Source organism: Esox lucius, chromosome 4 (assembly GCF_011004845.1).
Source record: "Esox lucius isolate fEsoLuc1 chromosome 4, fEsoLuc1.pri, whole genome shotgun sequence".
NCBI lineage: Eukaryota > Metazoa > Chordata > Actinopteri > Esociformes > Esocidae > Esox > Esox lucius.
Window position 1 is genome coordinate 12780200 of NC_047572.1, and position 18360 is coordinate 12798559.

Sequence of the window (18360 nt, forward strand, 5' to 3'; positions counted from 1 at the left end):
GGGATAAAGTCCTATATTAGCTATTTAAGTCTATCTGCTGATAGTGGGAAAGTAGTGTTACCTCTGTAGCTAATGTACTGATTGTGGTAATGTAGTATATGTTAGCTCTGCAGCTAATGTATTGATAGCAGTAAAGTACCATGTTAACTCTGTAGCTAATGTACTGATTGTGGTAATATAGTATATGTTAGCTCTGTAGCTAATGTATTGATAGCAGTAAAGTACCATGATAACTCTGTAGCTAATGTACTGATTGTGATAATATAGTATATGTTAGCTCTGTAGCTAATGTATTGATAGCAGTAAAGTACCATGTTAACTCTGAAGCTAATGTACTGATTGTGGTAATATGGTATATGTTAGCTCTGTAGCTAATGTATTGATTGCAGTAAAGTACCATGTTAACCCTGTAGCTAATTAACTGATTCTGGGAAAGTACTATATTAACTCTATATCTAAAGTATCGGTAATGGTAAAGTACTGTATGTTAGCTCTATACTGTAGCTTAAGTATTGGTTAAGTACTGTATGTTAGTGCTATAGCTAATGTACTGACAGTATTAAAGTACTATAGTGCTGCAACATTCAGGATGGCACAAATGGTTTCTACAAAAATTGTGTTAATATTTGGACAGCTCTGGCTACTACTGTCAAGTAAATTAAACACTAAAAGTAAACTAGATTGGTGTTGTAGAAATGGTCTCCATGGTTTGGCATGATACGCAACCCTGTAGACCAGGGCCCAGTTGTTTAAAACATTTAATCTGGATCAGAATTATCCGGATTTGGAAATCACATATTTTCCTATCCAGGATTAGGTAATTCATTTTATTTTCATGCCGGTTTTTCAAAGCAACATTGGATTGGATCACACTGATCCAGATACAAACTTTTCAAGATTACCAAATCCGGATTACCTGTGCTCTAAATGGGACTACATATCACAATATAGGCTACTAGCTATGTAAAGAACCACAGGGAGAATAGCCAGTGTCAGGTCACTTCAAGTGTTTATATTTGAAGACACAGAAAACAGCAAAATAAAAGAGTACAATCATCCCCTTCAATTTTACATTTATTTTAAACAGTCAGATCCTTCATCTGATCCCCAACAAATAAATAAAAACAAACAAATATACATTATTCAGAAATACATTTTGGATATTTTTTTAACACGTTTAAAAAATAAAAAAGCTAAATGTCCAATTGTTAACGGAATAAGAAACGTTCAGAGTTCTTCATTTGTGGAGATACTAGCTTTGTGAAACCCTGCTTTTAGGAGGCAGATATTGACTCTGGCTTTGGTTTGCTGTAATTTGGTAAGAGTGATTTCTTCCTCTGCCAGATTAATCTGTACTTCTGCTCTTTTGGTTTGTGATTTAAAAAGTGACTTCTAGGCATCATCATATTTGTTTGTCGAAGAACGCTTCCAGAATCTTTTCTGAGCTCCTGTGGCAGTAACTACAGGCTTTACCAGTGAGGATCCATAGACTTTCTAAATGACTTTGATTTGGTTGATCTCTAATGATTCTGTCACTGTAATTAATATACAATGATACATTTCAGGGATTATTTTAACTGTTTGGGGGATTCTTTTATGAGGACAAAATCATATATTAATTTCCCTTTACAGTTCTGAAAGGCTTACTAGGTAGCCTAATGTATACTTTATCTACTGTACCATTGTAACAAATCAAGTTTAAAATAAGAATAAATGTATATTTTCTTTTCTTTTTACATTTGAAGAAAGTGTTCTTACAATATTTTAGGTTTTATTACATTTTGTTCCTGAAATCCACCCTGAATCCACCCTTCTGCTGGGATCAGGATAATCCAGATTTCATGGATCAAAGGTATCCCAATTCTACTGAAATGTTTTGAACAACCCATACTGAAGGTTAGATCCAGATCAGGACCAAGATTGGATACGTAATCTAATCCGATTTCAGAATGCTTTTTTTCTATTGAATAACCCATTTTCAAGATTTGATCCAATCCGAAAGCTGAAATCTGCTCAGATTACTTCTTAATAACTGGGCCATGGGTTTAATACAATCCTTCTCTGTTTCTCTGCTCCTACCCACTGTTTCAAATCTTGTTGTGTAACACTTAAAAACATAACATGGTGGAATATCACACAGCTAATTAGGTCATTCGGCAACAGGTCATGATTGGGTATTAAAAGATCATTCTAGAGAGCATGGGCCTGTCAGAAGTGAAGATGGGTAGGGGTTCACCACTCTGTGAAAGACAGTGTGGACAAATAATGCAACAATTAAAGAATAATGTTTCTCAACATGAAATTGCAAAGAGTTTGGTGATCTCATCATCTACAAAACAGACTATCATTAAAAGAATCAGAGACTCCACAGAAATCTCTGTATGCAAGAGACAAAGCCCACAAACCAATATTGGGCCTTCAGGCAGCACTGCATTAAAAACAGACACGATTCTGTACTGGAAATCACTGTATGGGCTCAGGAACCCTTCCCGAAAACCATTTTCTGTGAACACAGTATGACGCTGCATCCACAAATGCAAGTTAAAACTCAACCAATCAAAGAGGACACCATCCTCTGGACTAAAGAGGAGAGGGACCATCTGGCTTGTTTTCAGCGCACAGTTCAAAAGCCAAAATCCGTTACGGTATGGGGGTGCATTAGTGCACATGGCATGGGTGACTTGCACATCTGTGAAGGCACTATTAATGCTGAACAATATATGCAAGCTTTGGAGCAACATACATTGCCATCCAGATGACATATTTTTCAGGGAAGGCCCTGCTTATTTCAGCAAGACAATGCCAAACCACATTCTGCATGTATTACAACAGTATGGCTCTGTAGTAAAAGTGTCCAGGTGCTAAACTGGCCTGCCTGCAGTCCAGACCTGTCATCCATTGAAAACCTTTGGCGCATTATGAAATGACAAACACAGCAAAGGAGACCCCGAACCATTGAACAGCTGAAATCCTATATCAAGCAAGAATACATTTCACTTTCAAAACTTAAAAAAAAAATCTCTTCAGTTCCCAAATGCTTACAGAGTATTGATAGAAGAAGAAGAGATTCAACACACTGGTAAACATGCCCCTTTCCCAACTTTTTAAATGTGTTGCTGGCATCTAATTCAAAATGGGCATGTGTTTTTCCAAAAACAATAACATTTCTCAGTTTGAAAATTATATATGTTGTCTTTGCACAATTTCCAATTAAATATAGGGAAATATTATTTGCACATCATTGCATTTTTATTTGCATTTCACGCAGCGTCAAAACTTTTTTGGAAACGGGGTTGTAGATTGTACAGAAGCAAAAGCCCTGTGGTCACATTCATAGTAACAGGATAATATTTGATAGAGCGAGATGATTGATCCTTTCAATATGCAGTAGCAAAAATAACAGAAATAATCTCTCACACACTTTCTATCTCCTTTGTCTCTTTCTCTCACAGTTTTTTCCACAGCTTTCGTAATAAGGATTGCAAAAATATAATACATTGATGGTTATGGGGCAGAATTGTGTGTGCTACTGTTGTTGTGTATGGTTAGGTATTTAAAACCAGGCTATAGATACTAAGTGGACAGAAAAGAAAAGAAACACCTGGGTAGTCTGAATGAATGGCACATCCTGCCTGTGTCTGCGACTGAAGAAGTTAAAGAAACACATTTTACCTTGTGTGGTTCATTTTGCCAGTCAGCAGAAGAACATTGCTATTTCTGGCTCAAGGGTTAAATTTAGGGTTAAAGTTATAAATCTGCTTAGAATTAGGGTTTGGATTAGCGGTTAGGTCAAGTTTAAGGTTATGTTTAGACATCATATTTTGAAAATGTGTATGCGCATCATTGGAGGTAGAATCCTTTAAAGGGGCCGTTTGAAAGATTTGGACAAATCTAACACTTTTTTCAGTGGGGACTAGCTAATACTATTCCAGTCTCCTTCAGTAAGGGAAGGAGAGTACGAAACAAGTCGTGTCATTGTTTAAAATTCATTCTTGTAAACGTTAGAGGCATCATTCTACACAGTCCCCCTTTAAGTTCCAGATAGAACACTCTCCTTTGGATTTCCAGAGTCCTTTCCTGTGGCTTGTATTATTACAATCACACAGGAGATGGAGAGAAAGGAGTGTTGCGTGGAGGAGCAATGAAAAGAGGGGGGTATAATCAAAAGACAGCCCAGCTGCCACACAACCTCTACAATATAATGACTAGCCACAGTACCGAGAGAGACTCATTGTCAAATAAAAAGAGCGTAATCGCTCTCACAATACAATATGACCTTCAATACCCTTGTCACAAGTCCTTCTCTAGAGCAGATTCAGCAGCACACCAAGAGTGCACCGAGAACCACAGAGGGGAGAGAGAGGGAAAGAAAGATGGAGAGAGAGGAAGGGGACTGACATGCTAAAAGGAAGGGAAGGAAATAGGAGAGAGGAAGGAGTGAGAGATGAGAAGAGGTGGTACTGATGGGAGAGGTGAGGACAGCAAGATATAGAGGAAGGGAGAGAGTTGGAGAAAGACAGGCAATGTACGGTTAAGTTTGACACAACCTATAAAACATGGCAGCATAGAATATGTAAATGTGTTCCAGCAAACAAGCTGTCAAGCCTGCTGTAGAGGACCAGCAAGGCTGGTTGCATGGTGTCTTCGTGGGTCACAGCTATACATGTCTTTGCATACTAACACAGCCACATGAAGAATGTGACAGAATTACAGGATAAACATTTGTGTTTATCAGAGCCAACTGTCAGGCTAAACTTGTTACAAGCAAAACTATTAACACAACATCAGCATTCACAACCAGCAGATGTGTGGCGAGTGGATGTCTAAGCCTTAGAACCATACAAAAATGGGTTTCTGATGACTGAGTTGAGTGTATATCAAAAATCCTGCTGGGGTCTCTAAAGCCAAAGCCAAAATGTTTTAAAGGGAACTTCCAGTGCTGCTCTATGCCCCAATATTATTGACCATTAATATGGTATTAACAAATGTATCATATCTGCCATCAATATTGTGCATTTTCACAGGCAACACAAATACAAGCGTTTCTGCGGTTCTGCGTGGGTTGTAAGCAAATCACACTTCAGAATTCATACAGGTGTCCAGCTCTTCTTGCAATGGGATATCTTCAGAAGCAGCTATTGTTTTGCAATCTTGAAAAAAATAGCAAGCAAAATCCCAAGGACCCGTAAAAACTAGCAATACCCCTGTTTTTAAAAGCCCACCTTTGAGGGTATAGAAACAGGGCTCCCATCAATCGGCAAAACACAAAGGCCACAATAACTGCTACAAAACAGGACTACACTAATTTCTAGATCAAACAACAGACTCACTCAGTCAGTGATGTCACTGGTTGAACTCATCTCGGCACGACATTCCAAAAATACCGCTGTGATGTATAATAATGCCTGAAACACCTCCAGTCACTCATAATTTGTTAGGGAAACTGAAGAAACACTGCAAATATTATCCAGCAGTTTTCCCAACAAATTGCTTTGAATATTTTTCTCTACTAAACTACATAATTAATCTGACCAGTATTTAAATGAATGTTTTGCAGATAAAAATGGTAATGCAATGACATATCTATACTGACAGTATTTGATAAATGAAGCTATATAAAACCAGTTCAGTATAATCCAATTACTTTAAAGTTCTAAGGATTCAATTAAATGGACGTAAAGATAAAATAAATCTATGAAGCCAATAAACCAATAATAAATCAGTGATGCACTCAGTGACCCTAATCTCAGGTCAACCTGAGACTCCGCCCTAAAGGTGTCATCAATCTCATCTCCGCCTTCCATCGGCCAATACTCTGCACTCCTCTTTCCATCTACCTATGCTCCTCTCTCCTCGGTTATGTCATCAAAGGAACAACTATATTGAGTTCCACTATTTTCCTCCAATACATTCACCTCCAATATCCTGTCCTGTCACCTTGTCACTCTCCCTTTTCATTTATTAAATTCAACAAGAAAGTCCTTGTACAACATTTTTGAACAAGTAACCATTTTAATAAATAATAACAATCATTTTAAAACAAATTTATTGTGTGAAGCTAATTTAACCACTATAATATTTTGGTGTTATTTATAGGTGGTAAAAACCAGAGGGATTTACTTTCTATGGTAGTGAAAAATAAACGTAGGAATTTATATTCTTTTGCAGTAAATAACAGAGGTGTTTATGTCCCTTGCCAGTAAAAACAAAGAGAAAGAAAAAGAAAATGAGGATGTACAGTGGTATATAACTAACAACGGCATAAAGCACCATTAAAAAAATACAAAGACACTGACTTCACAGAAATTTCAAAAGATCTTTGGTGCTGGACAACAGACTGAAGTATTTACAGTCTATAGTGGTACATAACAAATTAAGATATTTACTGTAAATTCTATGATGGTACATATCTAACTGAGATATTTACATTCTATGGTTGTACATACTATCTAATTCAGGTTATTAAGTTCTATAGTGTTGCATTTTCTTTTTATTTCTACCCAGTTTGTCTCCCCAATTACATTGCCCAATCAATTCTTGATTATGGCATTGCTTCATAGCAGCAACTTTTAACAGACTAAGGACAGTTAATCTTGAGAAGCGTTTTCCAAAGCATATCCAGTGCCATTGTGGTTCACATCACGCAGCTCACTCAACCAGGAAGTTCATTGTCTAATCTCGGCATGCCAAAAGGAAATGCCTTCTACCTCGATTGAGCTTGCAGGTGCCAAAGCCACCACATAGAGTCACTATAGAGCAGCGTAATCAAATATACGATTGAATACATTTGCCTAAACCCAAAACCTGGGTGATGCTGGCCGTTTGCACCGCCCACAGCGGGACACCTGGGCAAATCTGCGAGCAGGATTCAAACCCTGGCCATGAAATAATGGTGGTACATAACAGAGGGTGGCACATAACTTACTAAGGTATGTACGTTTCATAGTGGTGTGTGTATGTTCCAAGACGGTACATAACTAATTGCAGTATTAAAGTTCTAAGGTGCTGCATATTTAAGGTATTTATTGCATGTTATATGATGGTACATTTCTAACTAAGGTATTTACATTCTTCGGCGGTACATAACTAACCAGCCAACCCCACAACAACATGAGTCCATCTCTATACTGGCGGCCGCCCGGTGCCCCATGGAATAGGAGGGGACTCAGTGACTACTATTTTACTCTTAGTACACATCAGAGCCATGTCCCTCTCCCTCTCCATCCTTTCTCTCCCTCTCTTTCCGTGCGCCTCCGCTCCAATCCGGTGAGAGAAACAGAGAGAGCTGGAGAGAGAATGTGAGAGAGGAGAGTAAGAGAAAAAAGGGAGAGATCGGGGAAGAGGAGAGAGAGACTTACTAGATTAGCTAAATGGGCTGGGTTTACTCATTTCCTTGTCATGGTGAGCTAAGGCGACGCTGGCGGTGGCTGGTTAAGTATACATCTCAAATGAAACCGTTTGGGTCAGAGTGGAGTCTGTCTGCCTGCTAACCATCAAAACCCCTTGGGCCTTCCACACCAGAACACTACACACTGTTATTAGGAGTGTTTTCCAATGGCTCTTTTTTCAGCTACTTACTGTAACATGGCTAGAGAAAGAAACGCCTGACAGATCCATTAGACAAGTCATCAGTATATTACATCTAGGCTTTTAATGGTGTGATGGGCGAGCTCGTTTTAACGGCACACTGCTTCGGTTGCACAACCTAATACATAACTACATCAAACATGTAGATGTAAGGAATATGGATGAACTACAGCAGACGTTCGCTGACTTTTACCAAGTGTTTTACCAGGAAGATCTGATTAGTTTTTGGAAGTACCACATGTACAATAGATTGAACATTTACCTCCACTGGCCCTAGTAGCCCTTTGTTGAAAAACCTGCATGACCCATGAGAGATTTTTGAGGACAGATTATTAAAAAAAGGTATCCTTAATTTTTTGAATTTTGCTTTGATATCAGTTTTTTTGATTTTTTTTTCATTAAATGCACATTAAAATAACGTTCCCTGCCAAACATTTGATTTTAGTTTTGTACACTAAAGGGCAATACAATATTCAAAAAATTACTTAGTTTTATTTGATAAATTCAATGAAATGAATCATCATCTTGTCTGGGTAGCCAGACAACTGTATGTCATCTTGCTGCTCCAATCACCTGTTTAACTAGACTAGTAGTATGTGGCTAGCTTGGCTACTTGCTAACTATTGGCTAACTGCCAAATGCTACTGCAGACCTATTGGACAAAATCATAGCTGTCTTTTATCTGTTATCTCATTTTCAGCCCTATGTCACGGTTGTGTGTCCCTCCTACTTCTATGCCCCAGTGTGCAATGGATTGAGTATTTGCCTAATGAAAGTATGACTCCCCGAAGCCCAGCGTCCCAGTTCCCTTGTTCCACTGTTTCTCTCGTCAATTATGATATTTCTCCCCAGAGAAATAGTATGTTGAGCGAACTGAAGTGGAATACAACAAATTGAACAGATGTTGGTTCAATTAGTTATTTAATAGTCAAAATATAACCAAAATGTATTTTAATAGCTCAGCACTATTGGAAACCACCAGGCTTCAGTATACAATAAAGCTAGTCTAATTCAACTATCAAAACACTTTAAAGTAATTAACTTATTTGACAGAACTATTCATATTTTCAAAGCATGAAAAAAGGTAAGATAAATACAATGATTTTTCATCTAGTATAACTTCAAAGAAATACATGATTAACCTGTATTACTCATGATCAAAACTATTGAAATGAAAAGGCCCTTTGCATTCTAGGGAGGAAAAAATGTTTTTTTTCTTTCCTCTCCTTTTCATTTCCTTGACTCCTCTTTCATTCTTGATTTACCAAACTAAAAAAAAGATGGTGCAGCGTTGTCATAGCAACAATGAGTAAAAATATCACGAGCTTACTTTTCCCACCAGAAGCTGAAAAATAAAATGGAACAGAAATCGGTTGTTAGGACAAACAAGATGATCAAAATGGATGCTAATTTACAGACCAGACGCAAGGACTGCGTCCTACATGGCGCTCTATTCCCTTTATAATGCACTGGACTTTGATGTGAGTGCTGATTTATAATTACTTTAACCATTTAGGACAAAATAAGATTACAGTTTTCTATCGTGGTCTAAGCCACAGCCTTCCGAGCACACATACTACGGCAGCATGGGTTGAATTCAGACCCCATGTTATTTAGGCACGCTCTATATATTCCACTTCATCTTCTCTGTTAAAAAAACAAAAAGTACATCTTAAAAATATATACACAAGAAATAGAAAATATGATTTGGGGGACCAGATCTTAGACCAGCAAGACACTTTGTGCCAAACTGAATCACGGCTCGTGAACCCAGTAGAATCGGAATGGCGTCACTGTGTCGAATGAATATCTCAAATGATACCCTTTCCCCCCGCACAGTGCACTACTTTAGACGAAAGCATTAAGGGGACAAGGTCTTACATCCCCCACGGCGCATTTCTCCCTTCATAGTAACTATCTGACCTCCATAAGCAGAGCCCAGTGCTTCACTCCCTCCTAACGAACTAAATAACTAACTAACTAACTAAGCTATGTAAAGAGATGGATGCTTGTCAGGATAATGACGGTAATGAACACAACGCTCACGCCCCACTAATTCAACCCACCGCAGCTGCTCCCTTTAAATCTGTTAATTCACAGAACACTAATTAAGAGTATGGTCGCTCTGGCGGGAAGTCTGGCAGTCCGTTTGAACAACAACTTATGAAACAACCGCAGGAGCAGGTAGCCCACGTGTAATTAATGAACGGAACGCAGAGGATAAAAACTGAACCATAACCTTTGCCATGCACAGAAACTGTTTACATCGAAAACACCGGGAGCGCTAAAGGGAGCGAGATGGGCGGGCCAAACTAAAGACAACCTTTGTCTAACACGTTCTTCTCCACTTTGTAAATCAACTGCGCTCAGCTGTAGAGCTTCACGGAACAGAGCGATGTTTCCTGGAGGATTCTGTGTTAGCAGCGGGGGACATGATGGTCATAGGAGGGGTCCGGGGGCAGTTGTTTTCTGTTTTTTGTAGACCAGATGTCTAACGGTCGCTTCTGGTGACTTTTGACACAGGCAATTTTTTTTTTTTTGTGACAACAAATGAAGATAAATCTTGACAGTTGCCTTTTTTTGTTGGTATGATGATGAATATAGCTTATGTTAGTAGAGAAATCTAGGCAAATATCAAAACATGTTCATTATAAAAGAATCTGTATCAAGGCCGTAATTATAATATACATTGGGAGGGAAACGTCCTCCCCAATAGTCCCAAAATGCCCCCCCCAATATATTGATATAAATAATATTAATAAAATAAAAATGTGCTATGCTACGACAGGCAACCACGCACCGCAGTCCAAAATAATTATTAGCAAATGTAATCATAATCAAAACTTAACTCAACAAATTGCCATTATTAATACAATTAGTTGTATGGTGTACTGCAGTTCTGCGTATAGTTTGTCCAAGTGGTGTTGCCGTACCCCAGCAGAAGCTGTTGTTGGAGTGTTTGAGTAGCCTAGGTAAGATCAAAAAATGTCAAACACTGTTCTGTTCTATTAAAAAGTTGAAAACTAAAATGTAATGTGTTACGTAGGCTATATTACTGTCGATTGAGATAGTTTTAACGACAATGTCAATACGTCATTTTGCGCTCGAACTGAATACAGCTTATATTGTGAACATAAATAATATTTTGCTAAGTGTCAGTAATTGAGTGTATAATCAATTGCTTTTGGTGAAAACCGGACGATTTGCGAGTGCTAATCAATCAACCATCCTCTATCATAACCCTATCATATCTACCTGGAAAGTAAATTAGCCACACATTCACCCAGCGACCAACAATGGTGCATTTGTGCGTATTCGACTAACGTTAATGTCTTTATTACGTTAAATGTATCAGAAAACCCACGTGAAGTCTGACAAGTGTCAGACATTTATGCGCTACATGTGTAATTTATGTAGACAGTAGTTGCTTTCATTTATTGCATAATCGTATATACTGTATTGCTGTACTTGCTAATGATAAAAAGCATTATTAATGGTTGTTTGATTAAAGTGCAAGCAGTTGGATTACAGTGAGCTTTCATTCACAGTGAGTGTCATTATGAGCAAGAGGAAGGGTGGCAGTGACATTCCTCCGTTTTTTTGGCCAACCTCAGAAAAGTTGAGAGCAGTAAGAAAATGAGTGCCAGTCAGATGACAGAACGATACTGTAGTACAAGAGATGAGTCTATGTTTCTTGATATAATAGTCATTAATAATGGTAATATAATAATAATAATCCATTCCTGAACCATGGCAAGAAACACCACTTGTTTACTGATAGTATTAATTTCACATTCACTCTGGTGCGTTCAGAGTAAAGAGAGAGGGAGAGAGAGCATGAGGATGCCGACAGGGCAGGGAGAACAGGTGACATGGTGAGCGAGAAAAATAGTAAATATTGATGACTCATCTGATATCGCCGGGTTGGTATTGTTCCTACAACATCATAATTAACGTTGTCTGTACCACTAAGGTTAGGTTTAGGCACAGGTGTCTCTGAGGTTGGGGTTAGGGTGTGGGGCAGGGGAATATTCTGTCTTTGGACTGGGGTAACCAAATAACTACAGGTCAAGTGAAGTTATAGTCCTGGAGCAACATTAATTATGGTGTCTAAGGAACAACATCAACACAACGCTATCAGATTGTGAAAATATTGATGGTTAAGAGTCCTTTTTTGGAGGAGGACCCGTAGAACCCCTGGCAGATTTCCTCCCCTCCAATGTTGACTCCAAGGCTACGGCCTTGTCCTGTATATAAAACACCAAAACATTGGCTAACATTTTAGTGCACCAGCCACTGTGGCAGGTATATTGAAAATCTATCATCTACTCTTATTCTTTACCTGCCAAATACACCATGAGGCCCAAATAACAGATGAATACATGACAGTATATTATTAAAGAACAAAATGTATTCATAGTAATGAGTAACATGGTATATTGTTAAATTCTCTCAAAATCTTTTGACCTGAGTCTAAGTCTGAATCTCTTGGACCTCCCATAATATATAATATTGTTTTGCTTTGGAGGTGGACATTCTGGAGAGGTGTACTGTCAATTCAGAATAGCAGTGCAGGAAATTCTGCTCCACAACACACTCAGACAACACAATCTGACCTCACAACCACACAACACAATCAGGCAACACAACCACATAACCGGACAACACAACCTCAGAAGACAATCAGACAAAACAATCTGGCAACACAATCAAACAACACAACCAGACAACACAAACACAACACAATCAGGCAACACAACCTCACAATACAGTCAGAGAGCACTTTGACACAACACAAGCACACAGCCACACAACAGAATTGGACAACACAACAACACAGCCACACAACACTATCATGCAACCGCATGACCACACATCCACATTATAACACAACACAACCACGTAACACCATGACACAACAACACAAAACAACTACTTGAACACACCTGATCCAGAATACAACTTCACATCCATGCATATTTATGAAAACAAGATCACAATGCTATAGGGACCAATCCCAAGAGAGGAGAAGAAAGGGGAGGAATGGAAAAGAAAGGAGAGGAGACTAACAAAAAGAAGAGGAAAGGAGATGAAAATTACCATATGTAATATCTCATCTCATTACCATATGTAATGTCAATTTCTAGTTACCTGAGTGAGACCAGAACCAGAACAGATAACTGAGACCACATAGCTAGAGAACACACACACACACAGAGAACACACACACACACAGAGAACACACACGCACAGAGAACACACACACACACAGAGAACACACACGCACAGAGACACACACACACACACAGAGAACACACACACACACAGAGAACACACACACACACAGAGAACACACACGCACAGAGACACGCACAGAGAACACACACACGCACAGAGAACACACACACACAGAGAACACACACACACAGAGAACACACACACACACACAGAGAACACACACACACACAGAGAACCCACACGCACACAGAGAACACACACACACAGAGAACACACACGCATAGAGACACACAAAGCATGGTCTTTCTCTGACTCCGCCTGAGCCTTAAGCCTTCCTCTGAAAATAGCCATGTTGTAATATTAAAGAGAACCGGCTGCCTGTGAGCATGTGCATGTGTGCAAGTGTGTGTGTGTGTGTGTGTGTGTGTGTCAGAGCGGCATGGCTGCCTGGATGTGGGCTGGCGGACCCACAGGTTTGCATCGGCCCACAACACAGCTGACCTTTAATGTTTCACTAGAGGCCACCTGTGTGTGTGTGTGTGCGTGTATGTGTGTGTGTGTATGTGTGTGTGTGTATGTGTGTGTGTGTATGTGTGTGTGTGTGTGCATGCAGGCTTGCGTGTGTAGGCAAGCACACACTAATACATGTATCCGCACATGGCAAGCAAAACACGTAAACATGTCACACACACACAAATTCAAACATCCACTAATACACACAGTTTGGATACGTATACTAAACACACACGTACAAAAGGCTGACTAAAAAGCACCAGCACATCTTCAATCAGCCCTGACTAAAAAGAGAGATCTTTCTGCACCTGAGGCGTTTGTTCCTATTCTAATTAGGGGGCATGCATGCAGCTGTGTAGCCCGACCCTCTGCTCTCACCGGATGTGTGTGTGTGTGTGTGTGTGCACGCATTTGCATGAGCGTGTGCAATCTACCCACTCTACCGGGCCTGGGCAAAGGGAACCTCCTCGGTGGTAGCGATGGGCTACAAAAAAAGGATGCACCCCCACTTTGCCTCCCCCATGCCGGACTCCGACTGTTGGGCAAAGATCATCCACAGACTGAAAGAAGAACCACTGAAATTCCTGCCCCCCCCCCCCCCCTCCCCCCAACAGGACACCGATCACGACTCATTTATTGATCATGTCATATCAATGTCATCCAACACTCTCAGCTGCAGATCACCTCACGGAACAATGTGTACAGGATGCCCTAAGGTTTATAAACGTAGGAGGGAGAGTGGTTTGACCTGAATGCTGATTGGTTGAAACCTGTAATATAAAATGACACTCTGCTACTGTTATGAAATGCACTGCTTCCAGACATAGCTTTGGCCAAAACCTCAAGGTGCTATTTTGGATGGGTGGGACTAGGGTGGGACTAGGGTTCTTGGGCACAGATGGGAAAAGGGTGCAAATAGCCCACAGAATGTATAGATGCAAAGCCTCAGGCATGGAGAAGCCCAGGCACCGGGCAGCGGAAGCTTTTGTGGCAGAGTGGATTACGTTTTGTAGACTTTAGCCTTGGCTGATGTAAAAAACAATGTATTGTTCTGAAGGAATGGAGGGCAAATTGAGTTAATGCACAATTACAGGATGATGCTAGCTCACGTTTGGCTCTGCTCACCTCATTCCTATGTTCTGCCCACTATGCTTGACTAGACTCCTATTAGGAGTGTCTGGTCTATCTGGATTTAGTTATAAAAATCTTTCTCTTCAGTCTTCAAGACTGGGTATCTGAGAAGGCCAAATGTAGTGTTCTATATAGAGAATAGGGAGCCATTTAAGTCTCCAAAAACAGATCCTGAGAAGAAGAGACAGAGGGGAGCTCTGGTACCAAGGAAGGAGGGAAGGAAGGAAAGGTTACATAACCAGGAAAGTAGGACTGAAATTAAAAGGTAATAATGACAACGTGTAGGTTTCGCTGACTCCTCCGTCCTATCCTCATCTGCATTTTAAAAAAGCCAAAGGTAATCAGGCAGAGGCGGTGTGGAGAAGGAACACAGAGGAAAATAAGCTTGTTTGAATTGAGACCGTCTTCTTCCACTGGTGCGTCATCAGGCATGTTACTTCTACAGGGGCGGAGAAGTGAAATAAATGTGTCAAATGAATAATCAAATTTAACTTGCTGTGCAGTATTTTTTTCCACCTGAAGGTATAAGCAGCATATTGTTCACACTTGGCTCCTCTGTCAAAAGAACTGCTGAGAGGAAGAGGGTTTGGCGAATATCTAAACTTATTCAAAGAACTTGGGATGGATTCACATGACTATCTTTGACAAAGGGGAGTTACAGAACAAGTTAATGGACTTTACCTTTCGATCGAATTGGCATCCCTCTAGATCGCTTGATTATTTAATGATTTCTGGGGTCACGAAGGAAAGAGGATGGTGGGGGGGGTCTTGGCAGTTTTCATCTAAAGCGTCGGCTGTGTTGAAGGAGAGGACGGGAGAGGAGGAGAGGAGGAGAGAAGCCCGCTAGGGCCCTGCGAGTGATTCCTTTCTCCTCTGTGAAACGAAACGAAATGAATATTCCCATAGCTACAGGGACTTGTCATGACGTCAGTCCTCGTCCTCTCTCTTTACCCCTTTCTCCCTCCATTCACTGTTCTGTTCTATTCGTTCTTTTGTGCACACTTTTGTTACGCACTGAGTGGTTAGCTGAAAGCAATGCTGTTTGATTCAGATGAATGCATGTTGATGTGGACTCAGAGTTTCAGCGATCGACCACTGTTGACAGAGAATTAAGGTTGAATCCAGGACAGAGACAGAGCTTGAGAAGAGGCTGACTGGACACCGACAGGAATTTACAAAGACAGAAGGCAGAGAGGGGGGGTGAGAAGGAGAGGGTGGGATGGGGAAAATAAAGGAAGATGGAAGGCATGAGGGAGGGAGGGAGGGGTGAGGGAGGGAGGGAGGGTTGTAGGTGGGAGGCAGGGTGTAAAGGGGTGAGAGGGATGGAGGGAGGGTGATGGCGAAGTGATGGGAGAACTACATCCCCAGGACCCTCACGGGCCATTCATCCACTGCCTCCTCTTTAACCAAAGCACACTTCCACATCCCTTCCTCACAGGAAGTAATTCAGCTGATGATGCTTTTATCCACAGCAGTCTATGTAGTAGCATTAGAGCAACCACACTGCTTCAGAACAAAGGGCCCAGACATTCACGGTGTGTCCAGTAGAAGACCAGCCAGGCCATCTAACCAGACATGTCTTATTCGAGGTAAAATCAAGGCCACTCTTTCATAAATTCAATTAAATCTTTGTAGTAATAATACACAGTCAAAAGACGCCCAAGTCCGATCAAATAGGAATGTAGTTGCGTAAAAGAGAACAAACTGCCTCTCTCTCCTCCAAGCCTCCTTCAGAGAGAAACATTGATACAGTGTTATGTAAGATGTCTATTTCTTCTCCATGAGAAACCCCTCTCTTCTTCATACCCTTCTGGTCGGTACTAATGGTTTTATACAGCATGGAGACAACAGGCTGTCTCAAATGGGCCTAGCATCCTATTCCCTATATAGAGCTCCTTAGCTTTCTAGTGAAAAGTAGTGCACTGTATAGGGAATAGAGTGCAATTTGGCACACAGCAGGTTCCCAAGAGCCTTCAGAATTTACACAACCAATATCAAATCTATGAATATCCATACAGAAAAGCCTGAAATCCTGGCCACGTTACATTGATTGCTGGGCAATCGTGTAGTGTCTGTCGATTAAATACGCTCGTAATTACCATGTATGTCCAGACATGTATTATTAACCAGAGATTTACGTCATCAGTCATGATCTGACAAGGGGGGATCATTTACGTAGGCGATGATGCGCTCTTCCCTGGCGCTTTAAAGTAAAGAGAAGCGCGAGCTAGTCCAGATACCTCTAGAAAAGGAGCGCGCGGCGCAATCACGGTTGGATGCAAACAGAAAAAATAAGCAATTCTCTCTAGTTGTCCCTTTGCCTTATTGACTTTGGGTTATAACGCGCCGCTCTTATCTTAACCGAAATGATAGCTGTCAACGGCTTGACAGAAATAGGCAGGGACCGCCGCACAGTGAGCAGCCTTGACAGTGTGCGCAAGGGTGTGCGTACTAGTGCGCCAGTGAGAGTGTGTTTTGAATTCAAATGGGAATCAACACACACTAACCATCCATGCCGGAAAAAATCTAAATGCAGAGCCCGAGACAGAGCTCGAGCTTACTATATGACAGAAGCGAGAATCGATTCCATTATGATTATCATCAGACTCCCCCACGTTATTACCATAATTCACCATCATCCAGAGCGGGACTTGCGTTAAGTGCCCTTGTCAAACATTGATGACAATGCGGTATAGGTTTCTCTATACATTGGATAGACAAGAATTTGCAGGGATATCCTGCTGAGCAGCAAAGATGCACAATAAAAATGATTCACCTACCATATTGACTTCAGACACCATGTCTATACTGGCTATGTCTATATTCATCCCGACTGCCACCGGCGCACCTGTGAAGCGAGGAAAACAGGTTATTAGGCAATAGAATAATTATTTCTGTCTCTACTAAAATAATCATTTGCTGACCGTATTTGAATTGAGACTGTGGTAGGTCTTCGATTACAGCTGAATTCTTCATTACAGCCAGTAGGTTGCTGTCAATAATGGCTTATTTTGTTCTCGCATGATAAATGTTTTATGCAAAATCTTAATGATGATGATCCTCAATTAAAATGACTATAATCATGAACATCCTCATCTGGAACTCCCTTGACGAATTTAAATTTCCAAACGAATGATGGGCAACCAGAAGTTCCACGCGCAGCGAACGGAATCGATCATCAAGTTAGAGACAGATAGCCGTGTATTCTTTAATCGTTTGAAGGTTGCACATTTGAAAATGTTTTAGGAAACATTGTGTTGTATTTGGATTATTACACTTTAATATCATTGTTAATTGGGGTATCCTGGAAGATTGGTCATCAGAAAAATGTAACCAGAGGTTTTCGCAGCGATTAATTGGACATGTATCGCACGTTCTAAAAACATGGCTTTCAAATATTTCGATTTGCCTGTTTCTTACCTCCGAAATCTGGCCTCAACCGAATGTCGTAGCCTTTCATCAATCTATCCACCGTGTCTTTAACCAGTGGCATATTACTGGGATCCCTCAGATCTTTGGCGCTGAGGAGGAAGATAGAACAGAGGGCTGTCATAACGCAAATAGCTTATTAAAGCCTTGACACACTGGAAAGGTGCGTTATAGCCTAGGATACATGCAATCCATGCAATGAAAGAAAATATAAGAAAGCGAGTAAAAAACCTAACCCAATTTACCTTTGGACACAGCAAATAAAAGTCAAAAGCAAAAACGAAAAGGTCAAAATTCCAAAGTGGCTTTTCCTGAGCCTCCCCATCGCAACAGTTTTGATGTGCTTTCGGGATGCGAATGAGGAGAGCGCACATCCAACTTACTCCAGACAGCTCCGAGAACCCAATGAGGGGCGCATGCGTACATTCTACCAGAAGATCAAAGAGTGGCGACTGATGATGT

At 40.5% G+C, this 18360-nt stretch overlaps 1 protein-coding gene across 2 annotated transcripts in view; it reads right to left on the minus strand.

The window, feature by feature from the left end:
• gabrb2a (gamma-aminobutyric acid type A receptor subunit beta2a) overlaps positions 1 to 18347 on the minus strand; it is a 56209-nt gene extending 37862 nt beyond the window's left edge. The window contains exons 1-3 of one of the 2 annotated variants that reach the window (XM_010897238.4): positions 18144 to 18343; positions 17890 to 17990; positions 17250 to 17317 (exon numbers count right to left, since the gene is read on the minus strand). In XM_010897238.4, the coding sequence (XP_010895540.1) occupies positions 17250 to 17317; positions 17890 to 17990; positions 18144 to 18223 (249 nt within the window). In that variant the 5' untranslated portion in view covers positions 18224 to 18343. Of the gene's footprint in view, positions 1 to 17249; positions 17318 to 17889; positions 17991 to 18143 lie in introns of both variants that reach the window. The other variant, XM_010897246.5, reaches the window with a different exon arrangement.
• Between the last annotated feature and the right edge of the window lie 13 nt (positions 18348 to 18360).